This window comes from Oncorhynchus tshawytscha, linkage group LG04 (genome assembly GCF_018296145.1).
Source record: "Oncorhynchus tshawytscha isolate Ot180627B linkage group LG04, Otsh_v2.0, whole genome shotgun sequence".
Classification (NCBI taxonomy): domain Eukaryota; kingdom Metazoa; phylum Chordata; class Actinopteri; order Salmoniformes; family Salmonidae; genus Oncorhynchus; species Oncorhynchus tshawytscha.
In genome coordinates, this window is record NC_056432.1 from 70,985,673 (window position 1) to 71,004,697 (window position 19,025).

The 19,025-nt window shown below is 41.8% G+C and overlaps 2 protein-coding genes across 3 annotated transcripts in view; both read right to left on the reverse strand.

Moving 5' to 3' along the window:
* Positions 1-14,285, reverse strand: part of dennd2b (DENN domain containing 2B) — an 84,320-nt gene extending 70,035 nt beyond the window's left edge. The window contains exon 1 of one of the 2 annotated variants that reach the window (XM_042321170.1): positions 14,161-14,285. The gene's annotated coding sequence lies outside the window, so the exon portion shown is untranslated. Of the gene's footprint in view, positions 1-7,715; positions 7,868-14,160 lie in introns of those variants that run through there. The other variant, XM_042321169.1, reaches the window with a different exon arrangement.
* Positions 14,286-15,100: 815 nt separating this feature from the next.
* Positions 15,101-19,025, reverse strand: LOC112236191 (transmembrane protein 9B). The gene is made up of 5 exons (XM_024404779.2): positions 18,293-19,025; positions 17,844-17,935; positions 17,378-17,486; positions 16,552-16,683; positions 15,101-16,275 (listed from the first exon to the last, which is right to left on the reverse strand). Exons 1-5 carry the CDS (start codon positions 18,368-18,370, stop codon positions 16,120-16,122), a joined length of 567 nt encoding a protein of 188 aa, XP_024260547.1. The 5' UTR covers positions 18,371-19,025; the 3' UTR covers positions 15,101-16,119.

Here is a 19,025-nt window from a genome sequence, read left to right on the forward strand (position 1 = left end):
ATGGTCCAGTGGACATCTTTTCGTAGAGTGGGCGGCTGTTTGCTGAGCTCCATTCACCTCTTTATGGGCAGGGGCACCCCAGGTTGACACTATTCATGGCAGCTGCACACTCCCTACACAATAACCACAAGTCCCTGCCACTGTAGCTCTCTGACTCAATGTGCCAGATGGAACCAATTCTTTCAGCTGTTTACAGTTCTCTTTTATCTTCAAGGCAATACTAATGGCAGATATGCCCTTTTTGGAAAGCTGGGGAAAAGTGTTCTGGGCAACCTGGATATGAGCATACACAGCTGTCAGAGCTGGCATGTGGAAAACAGGCTTATGTCCATTTGAGCCGCTGCAGGGAGCTGAGATGTAGGATATATGTCAATGGGCTGACTTCTGACACACAGGCTTTAACTTCCAATGAAAGAAGGAAAGGAGGACAAAACATTTTGTGTGCCTCCACTGCCTTACGACTGACTCACTGTTCTCCCTTACTCTGATATGGAAGAGGGTTAATTTATGGATCATGAATCTGAGGGATGAGAGGGGATCTGACTGAACCCTTATGACTGCCTACACTCCGTGGCCAGTTTATTAAGTACACCACCCCATTCACGAAAACAGTTCACTCCTACTGACAGTGAGTCACGTGGCCATGGCTTGCTATACAAAGCAGGCAGACAGGAATCGAGGCATTCAGTTACTGTTACAGTTACAGTTACCCCTGATAACTCCTTTGTCCCACCTCCCACACATGCGGTGACCTCACCCATTACAACCAGCATGTCCAGAGACACAACCTCTCTCATCATCACCCAGTGCCTGGGCTTACCCCCGCTGTACCCGCACCCCACCATACCCCTGTCTGCGCACTATGCCCTGAATATATTCTACCATGCCCAGAAACCTGCTCCTCTTATTCTCTGTCCCCAACGCTCTAGGCGACCAGTTTTGATAGCCTTTAGCCGCACCCTCATACTACTCCTTCTCTGTTCCGCGGGTGATGTGGAGGTAAACCCAGGCCCTGCATGTCCCCAGGCACCCTCATTTGTTGACTTCTGTGATCGAAAAAGTTAAGTTTGTTTTACTCACTGCTCTAGCACACTCTGCTAACCCTGATGTCCTTGCTGTGTCTGAATCCTGGCTCAGGAAGGCCACCAAAAATTCAGAGATTTCCATACCCAACTATAACATCTTCCGTCAAGATAAATCAAATCAAATCAAATCAAATCAAATTTTATTTGTCACATACACATGGTTAGCAGATGTTAATGCGAGTGTAGCGAAAGTAGGAAGTAGGCTACTAATGACCATAAGCAGCATCAGAGCTGCTCACACTTCCGGCGCCGACAGAGATGGCCGCCTCTTCGCGTTCCTAGGAAACTATGCAGTTTTTGTTTTTTTACGTGTTATTTCTTACACTAGTACCCCAGGTCATCTTAGGTTTCTTTACATACAGCCGACAAGAACTACTGAATATAAGATCAGCGTCAACTCACCATCAGTACGACCAAGAATATGTTTTTCGCGACGCGAAAATGTCCTCCCGACCATTTCTGCTGATCAGCATACTCCAAGGTTTTCAAACTACTGTTGTGCTGAGCTCACGTACAGCCATGAGCCAGCCAGGGAAAGCAGAGTAAAACTGCTAAAGGGGAGGAGTTGCAGTCTACTGCAGAGATAGCCTGCAAAGTAATGTCATACTTTCCAGGTCCATACCCAAACAGTTCGAACTACTAATTTTGAAAATTACTCTCTCCAGAAATAAGTCTCTCACTGTTGCCGCCTGCTACCGACCCCCTCAGCTCCCAGCTGTGCCCTGGACACCATTTGTGAATTGATCGCCCCCATCTAGCCTCAGAGTTTGTTCTGTTAGGTGACCTAAACTGGGATATGCTTAACACCCCGCCAGTCCTACAATCTAAGCTAGATGCCCTCAATCTCACACAAATCATCAAGGAACCCACCAGGTACAACCCTAACTCTGTAAACAAGGGCACCCTCATAGACGTCATCCTGACCAACTGGCCCTCCAAATACACCTCCGCTGTCTTCAACCAGGATCTCAGCGATCACTGCCTCATTGCCTGTATCCGCTACGGAGCCGCAGTCAAACGACCACCCCTCATCACTGTCAAACGCTCCCTAAAACACTTCTGTGAGCAGGCCTTTCTAATCGACCTGGCCCGGGTATCCTGGAAGGACATTGACCTCATCCCGTCAGTTGAGGATGCCTGGTCATTCTTTAAAAGTAACTTCCTTACCATTTTAGATAAGCATGCTCCGTTCAAAAAATGCAGAACTAAGAACAGATACAGTCCTTGGTTCACCCCAGACCTGACTGCCCTCGACCAGCACAAAAACATCCTGTGGCGGACTGCAATAGCATCGAATAGTCCCCGGGATATGCAACTGTTCAGGGAAGTCCGGAACCAATACACGCAGTCAGTCAGGAAAGCTAAGGCCAGCTTCTTCAGGCAGAAGTTTGCATCCTGTAGCTCCAACTCCAAAAAGTTCTGGGACACTGTGAAGTCCATGGAGAACAAGAGCACCTCCTCCCAGCTGCCCACTGCACTGAGGCTAGGTAACACGGTCACCACCGATAAATCCATGATTATCGAAAACTTCAATAAGCATTTCTCAACGGCTGGCCATGCCTTCCGCCTGGCTACTCCAACCTCGGCCAACAGCTCTGCCCCCGGCAGCTCCTCGCCCAAGCCTCTCCAGGTTCTCCTTTACCCAAATCCAGATAGCAGATGTTCTGAAAGAGCTGCAAAACCTGGACCCGTACAAATCAGCTGGGCTTGACAATCTGGACCCCCTATTTCTGAAACTTTCCGCCGCCATTGTCGCAACCCCTATTACCAGCCTGTTCAACCTCTCTTTCATATCGTCTGAGATCCCCAAGGATTGGAAAGCTGCTGCAGTCATCCCCCTCTTCAAAGGGGGAGACACCCTGGACCCAAACTGTTACAGACCTATATCCATCCTGCCCTGCCTATCTAAGGTCTTCGAAAGCCAAGTCAACAAACAGGTCACTGACCATCTCGAATCCCACCGTACCTTCTCCGCTGTGCAATCTGGTTTCCGTGCCGGTCACGGGTGCACCTCAGCAACACTCAAGGTACTAAACGATATCATAACCGCCATCGATAAAAGACAGTACTGTGCAGCCGTCTTCATTGACCTTGCCAAGGCTTTCGACTCTGTCAATCACCATATTCTTATCGGCAGACTCAGTAGCCTCGGTTTTTCGGATGACTGCCTTGCCTGGTTCACCAATTACTTTGCAGACAGAGTTCAGTGTGTCAAATCGGAGGGCATGCTGTCCGGTCCTCTGGCAGTCTCTATGGGGGTGCCACAGGGTTCAATTCTCGGGCCGACTCTTTTCTCTGTATATATCAATGACGTTGCTCTTGCTGCGGGCGATTCCCTGATCCACCTCTACGCAGACGACACCATTCTATATACTTTCGGCCCGTCATTGGACACTGTGCTATCTAACCTCCAAACAAGCTTCAATGCCATACAACACTCCTTCCGTGGCCTCCAACTGCTCTTAAACGCTAGTAAAACCAAATGCATGCTTTTCAACCGATCGCTGCCTGCACCCGCATGCCCGACTAGCATCACCACCCTGGATGGTTCTGACCTTGAATATGTGGACATCTATAAGTACCTAGGTGTCTGGCTAGACTGCAAACTCTCCTTCCAGACTCATATCAAACATCTCCAATCGAAAATCAAATCAAGAGTCGGCTTTCTATTCCGCAACAAAGCCTCCTTCACTCACGCCGCCAAGCTTACCCTAGTAAAACTGACTATCCTTCCGATCCTCGACTTCGGCGATGTCATCTACAAAATGGCTTCCAACACTCTACTCAGCAAACTGGATGCAGTCTATCACAGTGCCATCCGTTTTGTCACTAAAGCACCTTATACCACCCACCACTGCGACCTGTATGCTCTGGTCGGCTGGCCCTCGTTACATATTCGTCGCCAGACCCACTGGCTCCAGGTCATCTACAAGTCCATGCTAGGTAAAGCTCCGCCTTATCTCAGTTCACTGGTCACGATGGCAACACCCATCCGTAGCATGCGCTCCAGCAGGTGTATCTCACTGATCATCCCTAAAGCCAACACCTCATTTGGCCGCCTTTCGTTCCAGTACTCTGCTGCCTGTGACTGGAACGAATTGCAAAAATCGCTGAAGTTGGAGACTTTTATCTCCCTCACCAACTTCAAACATCAGCTATCTGAGCAGCTAACCGATCGCTGCTGCAGTACATAGTCTATTGGTAAATAGCCCACCCATTTTCACCTACCTCATCCCCATACTGTTTTTATTTATTTACTTGCTCTTTTGCACACCAATATCTCTACCTGTACATGACCATCTGATCATTTATCACTCCAGTGTTAATCTGCAAAATTGTAATTATTCGCCTACCTCCTCATGCCTTTTGCACACATTGTATATAGACTCCCCCCTTTGTTTTCTACTGTGTTATTGACTTGTTAATTGTTTATTCCATGTGTAACTCTGTGTTGTCTGCTCACACTGCTATGCTTTATCTTGGCCAGGTCGCAGTTGCAAATGAGAACTTGTTCTCAACTAGCCTACCTGGTTAAATAAAGGTGAAATAAAAAAAAATAAACTGTTCGATTTAACGTTAGATTGGGAAAAATGGATGACCTAAGCAACTTTGTGCATGGTATGATCGTCGGTGCCAGGTGCATCGGCTCCAGTATCTCAGAAATGGCCGGCTTCCTGGGCTTTTCACGCACAACAGTGTCTAGGATTTACCAATAATTGTGCAACAAACCAAAAACATCCAGTCAGCGGCAGTCCTGTGGGCGATAACAACATGCTGATAAGAGGTTGAATGGGCATGGCAAGAATCGTGCACGCTAACAGGCACGCTACAAGCAGGCAAAAAACGGTGCAGTACAACAGTGGTGTGCAGAACGGCATCTCGGAATGAACAACTCGTCAGTCCTTGTCACAGATAGGCAGCAGACAACCAGTCCAGGTTCCACTCCTATCAGCTAAAAACAAGAAGAAGCGGCTCCAGTGGGCACACAATCACCAACAATGGACAATTAAAGAGTGGAAAAACATTGCCTGGTCCGATGAATCCGGATTCCTGTTGCGTCATGCTGATGGCAGAGTCAGGATTTGGCGTAAGCAGCATGAGTCCATGGCCCCATCCTGCCTGGTGTCAACAGTACAGGCTGTTGGTGGTGGTGTAATGGTGTGGGGAATGTTTTCCTAGGACACGTTAGGTCCCTTGATACCAATTGAGCAATGTTTCCATGCCCTGGTGAATTCAGGCTGTTCTGGAGGCAAAGGGGGTCCGACCCAGTACTAGATACCTAATAAACTGGCCACTGAGTGTATATCCTATGTAAAAGATGGATGGATTACAGAAATGTGTAAGGTAAGCTATCAAAGGAGAAGCAGAGAAAATACATCTGAATATCATTCCTTTTAAGGCACCGTTGCATGATCAAAACAGTAAGATATAATGTATAGTAAGGCAAATGGTATGTAATCCAGGGTGAGATAGTGACTACACATCAAGGTGGAGCCTGAGTGCCAGCCTCCCAGCACTTACTTCTGGTCACAGGCAGTTTAACTTACCAATAGCCTTTACATGGCAAGTGAGCCTGAAAGAATGCCATGCCCAAACCATTTTGAATATGCCTTGGACAGGTTTAAGAATGCCTATGAAAGGTTGTGCAAACACTCAATATTTGTAATGCCAAACTCCAAAGAGAGAATGAGATTGGTGATATTTGAAAAGGGACAGCATTCCCCATCTGCTTAAACAGAGGGAGTAGATTGCACTACACCCAAAAGTAAATCAAAGGTCTCCGTCATTCAAACAAAAACAAGAATTAAAAGGAAGTGACAGCCTACTGTACAGGATCTTAGTTACAAAGGCTGGGTGGTGAGCAGAAAGGATAACACAGAATACCTGTGAATCAGTGTCAATACTAGGCTTTTTTGTAGTACTACTGATATTAATTACTGCATTGTTGGGAAAGAGCTTGCAAGAAAAGGCTTTTCACTGTACTTGTGCACTTGACAATAAAAACGTTAAACTCGAATCACTCCATAATGTGTATTGTGCGACAATTTATGCCAAGTTACGAGCTAAGCTTAGCTACATGACTACCTAGGATCCATACACTGGTTGAACTACCACGCTTCCATTCCAAAACCATAGATGGCTTGCCATCTTTATTCCTGCTATGGGCCTAAAAGGCAAATGGCTGAGATGAATTGGAGTAGAAAAGGGAGGACCGGGAGGAAGATGCGGCACATTGAAGGCACTGCATAAAAGTGATGCACCATTAACCTTTAACAAGGCTAAGAAAAAAGAACTGAAACAACTTTTGACACTTGTGGGGCAGACTTGTGGCTGGATTATCCATTGCTGCATGTATAGCCTAAACCCAGTCAAATTATGGTTTAACTGTGACATCCAATACAGTCATTCTCTGTGGGCTATATTCCACTCAGATCCTGTTCACAGTCTATCACATGGTTTCCCCATGAATCTTAAACCACTGAGGGAACAACACAGATCTACAACTCATCATCAAAGTTGGCAAACTGACATTGAATTCCAACAGCTTTAAGAGGATAGTGATCATTATATGGCTTATAGGCTAATAGTATGCCAAGCATGCCATTTAGATGGCAGTAAATAAAATGGAAATAGGCACCCTAAAGCTGTGTGGCTCCACTAGACATTGGGTTTCTATTATGGGTGATGTGTGGGCACTGGGCATAGCAGCATACATATAGCCTACCAGTCTTACCCAATAACGGGGTGTGTGTATGATATCATACACATTGTCTGATAATGCCGGCCTAAAAAGCATCTGGTGACATCCCACCCTCGCCCCTGTTATGCAAGCCCTGGCCAGAGAACAGAGGGGCCTCCCAATCTTGCTGCTGACAATCCAGTCCAGTGAGAAGGAAAGGTCATTGTTAGATATGCACAATAGACAGTCTGTTCGGGAAATGTTCAAGAAAAAGAGCTTGCAGCTGCAGCGTCTGCCTAGTTGCAGTGATAGTGATGGCAGGAGGTACCCCTGGAAAGAAAAGCTCTGGAAAAAACTTCATCTAACAGAGAGAAAAAATATAATCCACATTAGAGGACATAATAGGCAATGATTATGGATATTCGCACTCAACAGCATTAGTAAATCTGAGGCGGATGCAATCTCAGAACGTTTATTATCCGTAGCTCTCAAGAACCCAATGAGGCCCAAGTGAGTTTACAGTTGACCCTCTTTTGAATTGAATAAATTATCTCGTGCTCCACAATGTAAACTTTAGTTTGGCATAATTTATTTAGCCTCAACTCACTCAGTCCGATTTAATGAAATTGTTTTGTCATTCACATTATCTACTTGAAAGAGCTCAAGTGGGGATGTACCGCTAACAACAAGGATAGCGTTACATCCCCAAAACTGTTGTTACCAAATACGGTAAAATCACGAAAATCACTTCAGCGACAGATTTATTGTACGCTATACTTTAGGTTTGTCAATTGATACAGTCGCATTTAACCACGAGATTAATTTGCGCTTTCCGAACTCTATACAGCATTCGGATACTTTTGCTGCAACTAGCTATATGCTCGTTAACCCTTTATAAACTATCTCCAATCATGTAAAAAAATAAAAATTCAAATGGCGACCGGCTTTACCTCAGAGTAGCGCCTCATTTCCACAGACATTTTTACCCCAAAAAATGCCAGCATATATCAATCCCGTTAGATAAATTGTAACAAAAAAATAAAACGTTTTTGCCGGATAGCTGCAGCTTTCCCACTGAACTGAGAGTCATGTCTTTCCAACCAAATCCCTCCCTCCTTGAGACCTCTGGAGAGGCGAGGGCTGGACTAGTTTCCATGGAGATGGGTTGTTTGCCCCCACTTCAATGGATCTGGCCCCTTTCCTCTATCCCACACATAAGCTTGCAGCAGTTCTTTGTCTGTTAAACAGTATATTTCATAGGAATAACCAAGAGAGTCAGATAGCCTCTGGAATTATCCTCAGGACATCATTATCATGTGGTCCACATTCAATTTGGATCTTTTTGACACTCTTCCTAGCCTTCTAACAGCATATAAAGAGAGTGACAGTTGGGAGTGCACAAGACAACGCTAGAGTGGTCTCAAATACACACATGCCAGAGGGGTAAGAAAGTCTTCGAGTTGAAAACTAAAGTCAACAAGTGACTATTACAACATATAAAGTGGACAGCATGATGAGCCAGTACAGTATATTTCCACATTTGGAGAGAGAGATTTATTCATCAATAACAGCTACGAGATAACACTATGTTTAGTTCTGGAATTAATAACTACTCAACTCAGCATGGATATTCTCTCAGGGAAACAATTAGAGAAGATTTCTGTGTAATTGTATGGTTTTGCTGTATCCATCTACTTATAACACAAACTAGCAAAATCACAATGTAACAAGAACATAATCAATAGGCCTACACACACTTTTCAACTGCAGAATGATACTCAGAGATGCAGAATGAATCCGCTATTCATCCAGGAGATAGATAAAATGTCAAAACACATCTCAGAAGATAAAGTGAAGGTTGAACCTTTGAAGACCTGTGTCAATTAATGAAATCATGTCATTTTGAACAGCCTCAAGGGCTTGGTGATGAGGCTATCTCCAGAGGGAAGGGTTTGTCAAAGACATAATTTCAGGTCAAACTGAATGATGAACACACAGTTAATGATTTGGAAGACAGATGCCATGATTAGTCCAAACCAATTAACATAATACTTAACAAAAAACAAATGAACAAAACACTTATTTTACAAAACTATTAACAAGATCCATTAAATGTTTTTTTGACATTATATGTAATTATACTAGGACATTATACTGGTTGGAGACATATCCCAAAGTAATATTCAGATATTCAAAACATTGAACACATGTTCACTGAGGACAGTTACCAGAATCCATGTACATATTAGCAGATGTGATTCCTTGTTGTTGGACTGCAGTGTGGATCCTGTCGCTCTGTATTTGGTTTATATAAGATGGCTCTAGACAGGCTTAAACCTCATGCTCTGCTTTCCCAACATTAAGCCTCCCAGAGCACACATGCATGTTGAGAAACAACACTGCAGCCTGAGTCCAGACTAAACAATACCCAAGAGGGAGGATGCCTGCTATGAAGATCACCATACCCAAAGTTGTGTCTGTTTTTCGCTTTCTTAAGTGTAGGTTAACTCCAAGCAAAACAGCCTTTTTAACAATCATTGTTGTAATTGTTGAGGTTTTCGTTCTTTGTCATCAAAGAAAAATTTGGTCGGTAAACAATATGTGTATAGTCCGTAAACAGTATGTGCCCCATCTTTACGGTACTGATTTCTGAAACATTTTCGATGCACTTAAGAAAAACAGGAAAAAATACAAACAAGCCACATGAATTCAAAGTATTGGAAACATGCATGAGTCAACACTCGAGTCCACTCAACCTTGCTCTGGTTAAGGGAACAGCTATTGGGCCACAGCAGAATTTGAAAAAGAACTGAACATTTCTATCCAAAACAATTGGCACGAAGTCTACAATCAAGAATCAATATCCCCTTTCACAGGAAAGGATGCAGAAGACTGAAAATGGTCATTATAAAGCCTGTCTTTCATATCTACTCTATAATGAAATGCCTAATCATCACAAACAAATGTCAGTTTACAGCTTACCCATAAACCAATTCTCTCATCAAACCCTCTGAGCATCAGCAGTAGAAACATAGATGGGGAGAGATCAAATCTAAAGCCATTCCACTGGGCACAGACATCAGTTCAATATCTAGTTTCGATTTACATTTGGTTGAGTTGTCAACTAATGTGAATTCTGCGTGAAATCAACAAAAAAATGGTGCCATGTCATTAGATTTAGGTTAAAAGTTGGGTGAAAAATAGACGGAATTCACTTACACAGATTACTTTTTTCAAATACCCCCCCTCCCCCTCCCCCCGGAGCATCCTTTCATTCTACTGAGGAATGGAGGAAGTCGTAAGATGCAGACATCCGACTCGTCCCATAACGTCTACAGGAAGTCCACAGCTATGTCAGTATGTCGTTTACTCTGAGATCTAACTATACTGAACAAAAATATAAACGCAACATGTAAAAAAATTCTACGATTTTACTGAGTTACAGTTCATATAAAGAAATCAGTCAATTGAAATACATTCATTAGGCCCTAATCTATGGATTTCACATGACTGTGAATGCAGATATGCATCTGTTGGTCACAGATACCTTTAAAACAAATGGGCCTCAGGATCTCGTCACGGTATCTATGTGCATTCAAGTTGCCATCGATAAAATGCAATTGTGTTCGTTGTCCGTGACTTATGCCTGCCCATACCATAACCCCACCACCACCACTGGGCACTCTATTCATAACGTAGACATCAGCAAACCGCTCGCTCACACGACGCCATACACGTGGTCTGTGGTTGTGAGGCCAGTTGGATGTACTGCCAAATTATCTTAAATGATGTTGAAGGTGGCTTATAATAAAGAAATTAACATTAAATTATTTGGTAACAGCTCGTGTAGACATTCCTGCAGTCAGCCTTCAAAATTGCATGCTCCCTCAAAACATGAGACATCTATGACATTGACTTTGTGTGACAAAACTGCACATTTTTGAGTGGCCTTTTATTGTCCCTAGCACAAGGTGCACCTGTGTAATGATCATGCTGTTTAATCAGATTTTTGATATGCCACACCTGTCAGATGGATGGATTATCTTGGCTAAAGGAGAAATGCTCACTAACAGGGATTTAAGAAATTTGTGCACAAAATTTGAGAGAAATAAGCTTTTTGTGTATATGGAACATTTCTGGGATCTTTTATTTGAGCTCATGAAACATGGGACCAACACGTTACACATTGCATTTATACTTTTGTTCAGTGTAGTTGTCTCTCAGACATGTCAAAGCCTCATAAAGTATAAAGAGTGCTGAGTGGACTCTGACAGCTTTGTGCTTCAAATTAGCAGAGGTACTAGTGCTGTTTCATACTGGGAAAGGCTGGCTCCAGTAGCATGGATGCACAATGAAGAACAACCTCCTGGAATCCGCTGTGGTGTTGAGAAGTCTTGTCTTCAGGGTTTCTTCTGTACAATGTAAGCAATACATTACGCTTCTTCTCTGTCAGTGTAATATGAGAAAATCAAATACAGTCCAATCCTAAATAAGCACTACTTAAAGAGAGACTGTTATTGTTTGTATAGGGCTACTTTCACAAAAGAATGCAACCTTTTTCAATGCTCCGGCTCAGGAATTTGTCCACACAGTTTTGATGGCATAAATCTGTTTTAAAATCATCTCCCTGAGGTCTACAACTCTCCACCTTTTACACCTGCTAAAGCCATTCAGGCAAAGGGAAAAAACATATGACCAGGCCAGTGTTTTTTGGACCCATCACAGGTCCAATGTACCTTGCGTAGGATCCATCGGTCATGTTCAGTGAATCCACAAAAGCCTCAGAAATTTGACAGTAACCCTCTCCAGTACACTGTTGAGCTTTCACCACACCCTTACCACAAAATATTCCTGTGAGAGCCTCTCCTCCGGCATCTGGAGATTTTAAATAGCCAAGGGCCAGTGGGTCAAGGGAGCTATGGAAATGAGGATGGGCCAGTCGCATACGAAAGCCTCCAAGCAGCCAAACAGCATAGGGTCTGATTGAATCGCAAGTCTTAACTGCTTGTTTTAACATAAAGATGTTTTTTTTAGGAACAACATATTCAATTTCAAGACAGGTCATGAGGCACCAGCAGTCGTGTCCTCTCATGTTGATGATGTCTCTCCAATACTACTGCCCTTAGGCCTACAGCAATGAAGAGAGATGACAAGTCTCACACTATAAATACTTCCTCTCCACCTAAAGTACCAAGTTGCATCAAAATAAACTTCAGGGCCTGTAGACTTTTCAGTGGTTCATCTAGTATCATAAGGTAATCGTATCCATCTTATTTTATCCATTAGCATCATAGGGCAATAATATGATTTGATCTCATTCTGTTGCTGAGAAATATCTCAAAATGGACAAAAAGCGGAACTTTTTGTTGTCACAAGGAAAGCTACTAGAGGCATATAAACTATTCTGTGTGTGTGAGTGTTTGTTATGCATACTTGTAATAGGTGCTACAGCCTCAGGCATCACTATGGCCCCTTTTGACTGTTCTCTCCATATGGAGTCCATTTGGAATCTGTGACCCATGGAGAACGCTGTTACCAAAGGCTGCCATGAGACTTTTAAAAGATCTGCCACTGCTGTCCCCATGTACAAATAATACACATCTCCACAGATCTAAAGTTACTACTGCACATGGGATTTATTTTTAATTTTTAATAAACACCCGCCTATGTTTTGCAGCACTGTTGAAATTGGGCAAACACTTTAGGACATGATCCTGTGCCATATTAGCCTTCATCCTGATTAGTTCAATGTGTTAATGGTATTATAGCTGTCAGCCTCACATACTGAAAGTAGAGGAATGTCCTGCACATTGTCTTAATTCTTGCTCCAGATGCTTTCTTAAAGGCCCAGTGCAGTCAACATTTTGTTAAATCTGTGTTTTGTATCATATTGTATAACAGCTGATGAAACTAATACTGCAAAATTGTGAAAACATTTGATCAGTGTTATTTCCTGATAATTGGTGCTTGAATATACAATCTACACAGGACCTTCTAATCAGCCTGTTTGAATGGGCAAGAGTTTTGGCTTACATGTGTCATCACCAGGCAGTAAATTGCTTAATAATAGACCAATAACAAAGAGAGTTCCAAACCTCTCTGCCAATAACAGCTAGTTTTAAGTTTTACCCTCCCCACTCAGACCACTCCCAGACAGTCCAAGCAAAAACTAGCTCGATAATTTTTTTGCTAAAAAGTATTTTTGCCCATTTTAATGAAAAAATATTACAGTAAGTTACTTAATTGTTACTCAGAAATTATTTGATATTGATATAAAAACAGCTCCATTGGGCCTTTAAGAATTACAGGATAAACACATGCATGGAAGTATTTATTCTCCCTTATGAGATTTCTATTCTGAGAATGGGCCCCTCCTTAACGACAGTATTTACTCAAGAGATGTCTAATAATTCATATTCTAAACATCGGAAATCATTGTACTGTTATAGACAGGAATAAATCATACCAAATAGCCCATCATCAATTTCAAGCACAGGGAGTAACTGCTCTGCAAGGACCTACCTATACACTCTATTATCTTGCATTTCAGTGACATTGAAAGGTTTTTCCAGACAGCAGCCATAATGTTAGTCTGACCATGGTCAGACTAACCTTGGGAAGGTTCTGACTGAAGCTTCTCCTGGAGGGATGCAGCCTCTATGAGCCTTGAAACGATTCCCACTGTCTGATACTGAGACACTGAAGGGGGGATTGAGGAGACAGACCCTTTCCGTCTGTCATTAACCAAAGAGGGACAGATAAGAGCCTGGCCCTTAAAACACAGGATGGGTCCTATTAAAAGGAAGTACCTTGGAGTATTGTTTTTGTTTGGACATGCAATAATTCAGTTTGAAAGAGTTTCAGGTGAAAGAGTAGTTATAATACTTTTACTTTCATCCAGAAGCCTGCATTCCCTCAGGCATGAAGCAACATTTTAATACTTCAATAAAAGCATACTGCAAAGAAAGAAAAAAATTCACCCAAATTGACTGATATTCAAATGGTAAGAATGGTACAAAAGATTCATATATTATTATTTCAGTTAAGATGCCAGATTGGGTACTTAGGGTAGTTCCTATAAAAAGCCTAAGGCGCCCCCTAGTTTATGTTCACAGTACAGCACTTGATTTTGAGGTTACTGTATTGAATAAAACAATTTTGGGGAAACTGTTGATGGTTGTAGGTTATTAATTCAAACCAGCAAGTCATTCACATAAAAAATGTCAACCTTTTTGTGGCGATTTTTTATGATGTTCTGCATTATTGCCCAGGCAAGTTTCATAAAACAGAAAATGCATGAATCAGTTTCATAAAACAGTTAATGCATTATATTAAGTTAAAACTACAATATATGGGTTTACTTTATGAATAAATTAAAAGGAAAACGATCCTTACCTTATCCTTTATACACTTATTGGAGTATTTTTCAACAATCCATTCTTTGACAAGGCAAATGTAGCTCTCTTGCCGAGTATCCTTAAATCTGAATTTTCTGCACCGAGTGTAGCCTACTTTTTTTCGGGATAACGGACTGCATGCATACAAAAAAATAAAAGGGTAGAGAACAGGAAACGATGACGGCAGCTCTGCAAAAGTCATTGAAAAGTAAATAAATGATCACTATTGTCTTGTATGATATCAACATACTGTCATTAGAGATCAATTTTATTTGCAAATTTATCCTGTAATTTTACTCCGTGTTCTATTGTTCAATGGTGAATTTGCGAAATAGACGGATTATTTTCGTTCAGATTTCGTGTCCTCTGGGCTATATTATGAACGATGGATTTTAAATGCATTAATACAATTTAAATCCATTGGTTATTGAAATTTCTCATCAGTTGTAGCATTGATGTTTATCGCCCTATGCATAGCAAAGCCCTGTACTAAAATGAGCATATTGATAGAACTCCGAAGGTATAGAGTACCTGCCATTTTGTGCGCCTATCAATGTCTGCATTAGTGCAATGTTTTTTTGCGCCTATCAATGCGATCATCAATTTTGGCTAATGTATTTGACCCTTTATATTGAAGCACGACTCCTGGAGGATGGTCTAGGAATTTGACATTGTCAGCATTGAACAAAAGCATTATAAATATTACAGAAATGTATTTCAAATGTGATGTTATCACAGATAAGAGTTAACACTTTCATTGGGCATTAGGTCACCCAATAGTAGCATTTTCTACCCACTTTACAACCACCCTAGCTATCCCAAATGATCATTAAATAATGTTTTACATCAGTGTAAAAGACAGATGGTGGCATCAATACTGTCTAACAAAAGACAATGACAGTTATTTAAAGTTTGAATAAAGGAGGATCTCATTCATGTATGATTAATGTCAAATGTATCTAAATGGAGAGGAGTAGAAGCTGAAAACAAAACAAGCAAGGTGCAGAGATGGTGTACATCTACTCTAGACAGTGACAGCTGAGGGCTCTGACTACAGTAACACACATATATTCAAAGGAGGACTAATGTTTACATTAATTGTACCATCAGATGATAACTGTCATTAACTGTCAAAATGTCTCCCAATTGCTACATTATACTTAGCCTTACAGGAGAACATGATACAGGAGTGTTCACACCACGAAATGCATACATCTGTACATCAACTGTTGTTTAGGGTAAAAGGTTGTAAATAAGTTTATACATCACTTCTTAAAAACATGCTTTTTGACAAGAGACTGATGTTACACATTTTTACTGTTTCCAACTCATTCCCATCTTCTGTAGTTTAGGAAGCAGATGTTACATTTATTGTAGATGTTTTCATTAGTTTGAGTGATTAATTTTGGTATGATATTTTTTTGTTTGTTATTTACTCTACCCTCAAATGTCTCACCTAATTTCATTGGTGACTTGGCCAACATTACTGTTATCAGAAGCTACCAATATTACTGTAAAAGAGTGCACTGTCACCCATTGTTTCTACTTTATCAGAAGCCAAATATCATCATCATCATCAGCTTGTGCAAAATGGCACGTATCATAGATTTTTTTGGGGGGGCAACAAACTAACATCTAACTTTCTATTAGTATTATTAAATCAGAAAGTATACTAAGTCATACAGACACTAGCATCATCTTAAGCCAAAGGTCTCAAATGCAACGCCCCATTTCAATCTACTGATGCAGAGACCCTTTACAATCACCTCCTGAATACATAGAGCTATATGATCACATTTCATGAAATACAGGTCCGGTTGAGGAACAAAACACCAATAAGGATGAAGCTCAGAAGTTGGGGAAAGAATCAGACAAAATAGACACAAAAAAAAGGGGGACCAACCAGTCACAGTAACATTTTTTGCTTCACCCCGGGTTTTTGTTCCTGGGGATGGGTTTAGCTGAGCACCACATGGCGGTCAAACACAGACTTCCTCTGTTCCTGGACCTGCCTCCGCCAGCGCTGCTGAGCGTGCTCCACTTTGTTCAGCATGTTGGGGCGAGAGGCCGAATGAGACAATACGTTGTGGGCGTTGGCGAAAGGCTGCTGGTCCTGAACCCAAAGAGAAACAGACATTACATTGAGGAGGACAGTGAAATTGTGACAAGCTAGAGTTTACCTTTTTTTAGAAACATTTCCAAACATAATTCTCTACGAGCTATTCATCAAATTTACAGCATGAAAGAAATCTGAAAACATCACCACATACATTGCCCCAACAAGTCACACAATACGAGATCCACAATCAAACAACAAAAATGTCACGGCTACAACTGCTTTGACTTAAAGGCCACCACTATAGTTGGGATGGGCAACATGCACACATACCCCGACATCATCATCATTCTGAAGCTGTGAGTGTCCAAAGAGCCTCCTCTTCAGCATGGGCTCCAGCAGGGTCAGGTACACCATGTAGAGGAACAGCAGGCCCAGGATGGACAGGTAGATTATGATAGTCACCTGGAACACAGTGGACACAAATCAAATTAACATTTTATTTGTCACGTGCCAAATACAACAGGTAGACCTCACCATGAAATGCTTGCTTACGAGCACTTAACCAACAATGCAGTTCAAGAAATGGAGTTAATAAAATATTTACTAAATATTTACATGACAATAACGAGGCTATATACAGGGGGTACCGAGTCAATGTGCAGGGGGACAGGTTAGTCGAGGTAATTTGTAAAATGACTATGCATAGATAATAAACAGTCAGTAGCAACAGTGGAAAAACAAAGGGAGGGGTCAATGTAAATAGCCCGGATGGCCATTTGATTAGTTGTTCAGCAGTCAAACTCATTAACCCATTAGGCCTTGGCTGCCTGCAACCCATTGACTCCATTTCAGCTACACAATAATAGACAAGAGTTGACTGGTTAGTAGCAGAGCACATGTGCCGATGCTATCCCACTTGGGCAACATCGTTGCGATATCCCATCGCCAAAATCGTAATGTCTCCTGTGTGTCAGAAACATTGAATAAAATTATATTTGAACCTACTTTGCCTGTTGTCCTTCTGCCGTTGGCAATTTAAGCAAAAATATCCACATGCAAGTATGAAGAATCATCTCCTCTCTGCTTTACCACATGACATGTCAGGATAGTAACGGCACATGTGCGGCTAGCTGGTCGGTAGATTTCCCAGACTTACCTTGATAGTTCCAGAACTCCTCTCCTCATATTTGCATTCACAACGCAGACAGTACGCCTCTACATCCTTTCCATCAACTGGCATTGGCTCCACAACATGAAGGCAGTTACTGAAAACAAATATACATTTAAATCCAAATGTCTTTGAAAGCACAGTGAGGTTGAAGTCTGTAACAGTTCTCCAAATATGATTTGAGATCATTCATATGACAATGTAAAATTACAGTTAACCTACCCATACGTTCACCACTCCTCAGACAGTGGTCACGTTCCACTGCATGCATCAACCAAATGGTTGCATGCCACATCATAGACTGTCATCGATTGACAGATTGGTATAACATATAGTGTGGTTAGCAGATAGGTAATATACCCATCCAGGCGATGTAAGATCTGGCAACATCGAACCAGTGGAACGCGACCGGTATGTAATCATCTTTAAATGACATCATGACAACACAACATACCAATCCTTTAGAGATACATTTTGTTTGTAGATCTGTCCATCGATGTCTCTGTATGGTGGGCAGGTACATTTACACCGGATATCCTCTGAATTCTATGGGAAAAGGAGGGGAAAATGTTCAGGCTGTGATATCAGAGAACATGTAATGCCATATATGGTGATATAACTAGCTGCCTGCCTTCTAAAATAAGCTTACACAGCCAGTAGAATAATCATATTTACTGTAACTGTACAGAGCAGGTTACCAGCTAGCTAGTTAGCTAACTTATCCATTGACTGTCGTCACATGAAAGGACATACTAGCCTGACCAATATTTGGCTAGCTAACTAACTAACTAACTACAGTAACTAGCCAGCTGCTGCCTCAACACCTAGCATTAAACAATGTCAATATAAATAGTTTTTATGCATTTAAAGCATGATAGTCATGTGAACAACTACAGAGCCTACCTTCGCATCCGTCGTCTGTGTTGACATCAATAACAAACCAACAAGAGAGAGCAGCTTGAAGGCAACGCTCGACCTCATTTTTCTATGTTGAAGTACCAGAATGAATACAAGCTAATAAGAAACTGGAGAAACGAAATACTGAAATCAGATACACGTTTTTTTATAACTGACAACAATTCTTCCTCTAGCATCAAACATTTCCTTCGACTGATCAGCTGACATCTCTTCCTGTGCGCGTAAATAGCATTCCCCAGGTAAACAGCTTGTCGGAACAAAAACCTATAGCAATGATGGCCTTTCTTTGAGGGTCCTTGCTATCCGGTATCCTTGGGACGTGCATACCCCTCTTAGATTATCTCATAGAACAAAGCGTATAAAATATCCTAAACCTGCGTTTACAATATACCTTATTTTTTGGCGTTTATCCAAAAACCATACGACGAACCATGGCGAAGTTAGAGCCTACAAAAAGACGCCATTAATATTTCTCTTTATAAAGTTAACCTTTTAAAATGTTATGGCAGAGAGCCGGGGCGTCAGGTAGCCTAGTGGTTAGAGTGCTGGACTAGCAACCGCAATATCGAATATCCGAGCTGACCTTTTAAAATGTTAACTTTATAAAGATAAATGTAATGGCGTCTTTTTGTAGGCTCTAACTCCGCCATGGTTCGTCGTGGGATTTTGGATAAACGCCGAAAAATACAAGGCAGTTAACCCACTGTTCCTAGGCCGT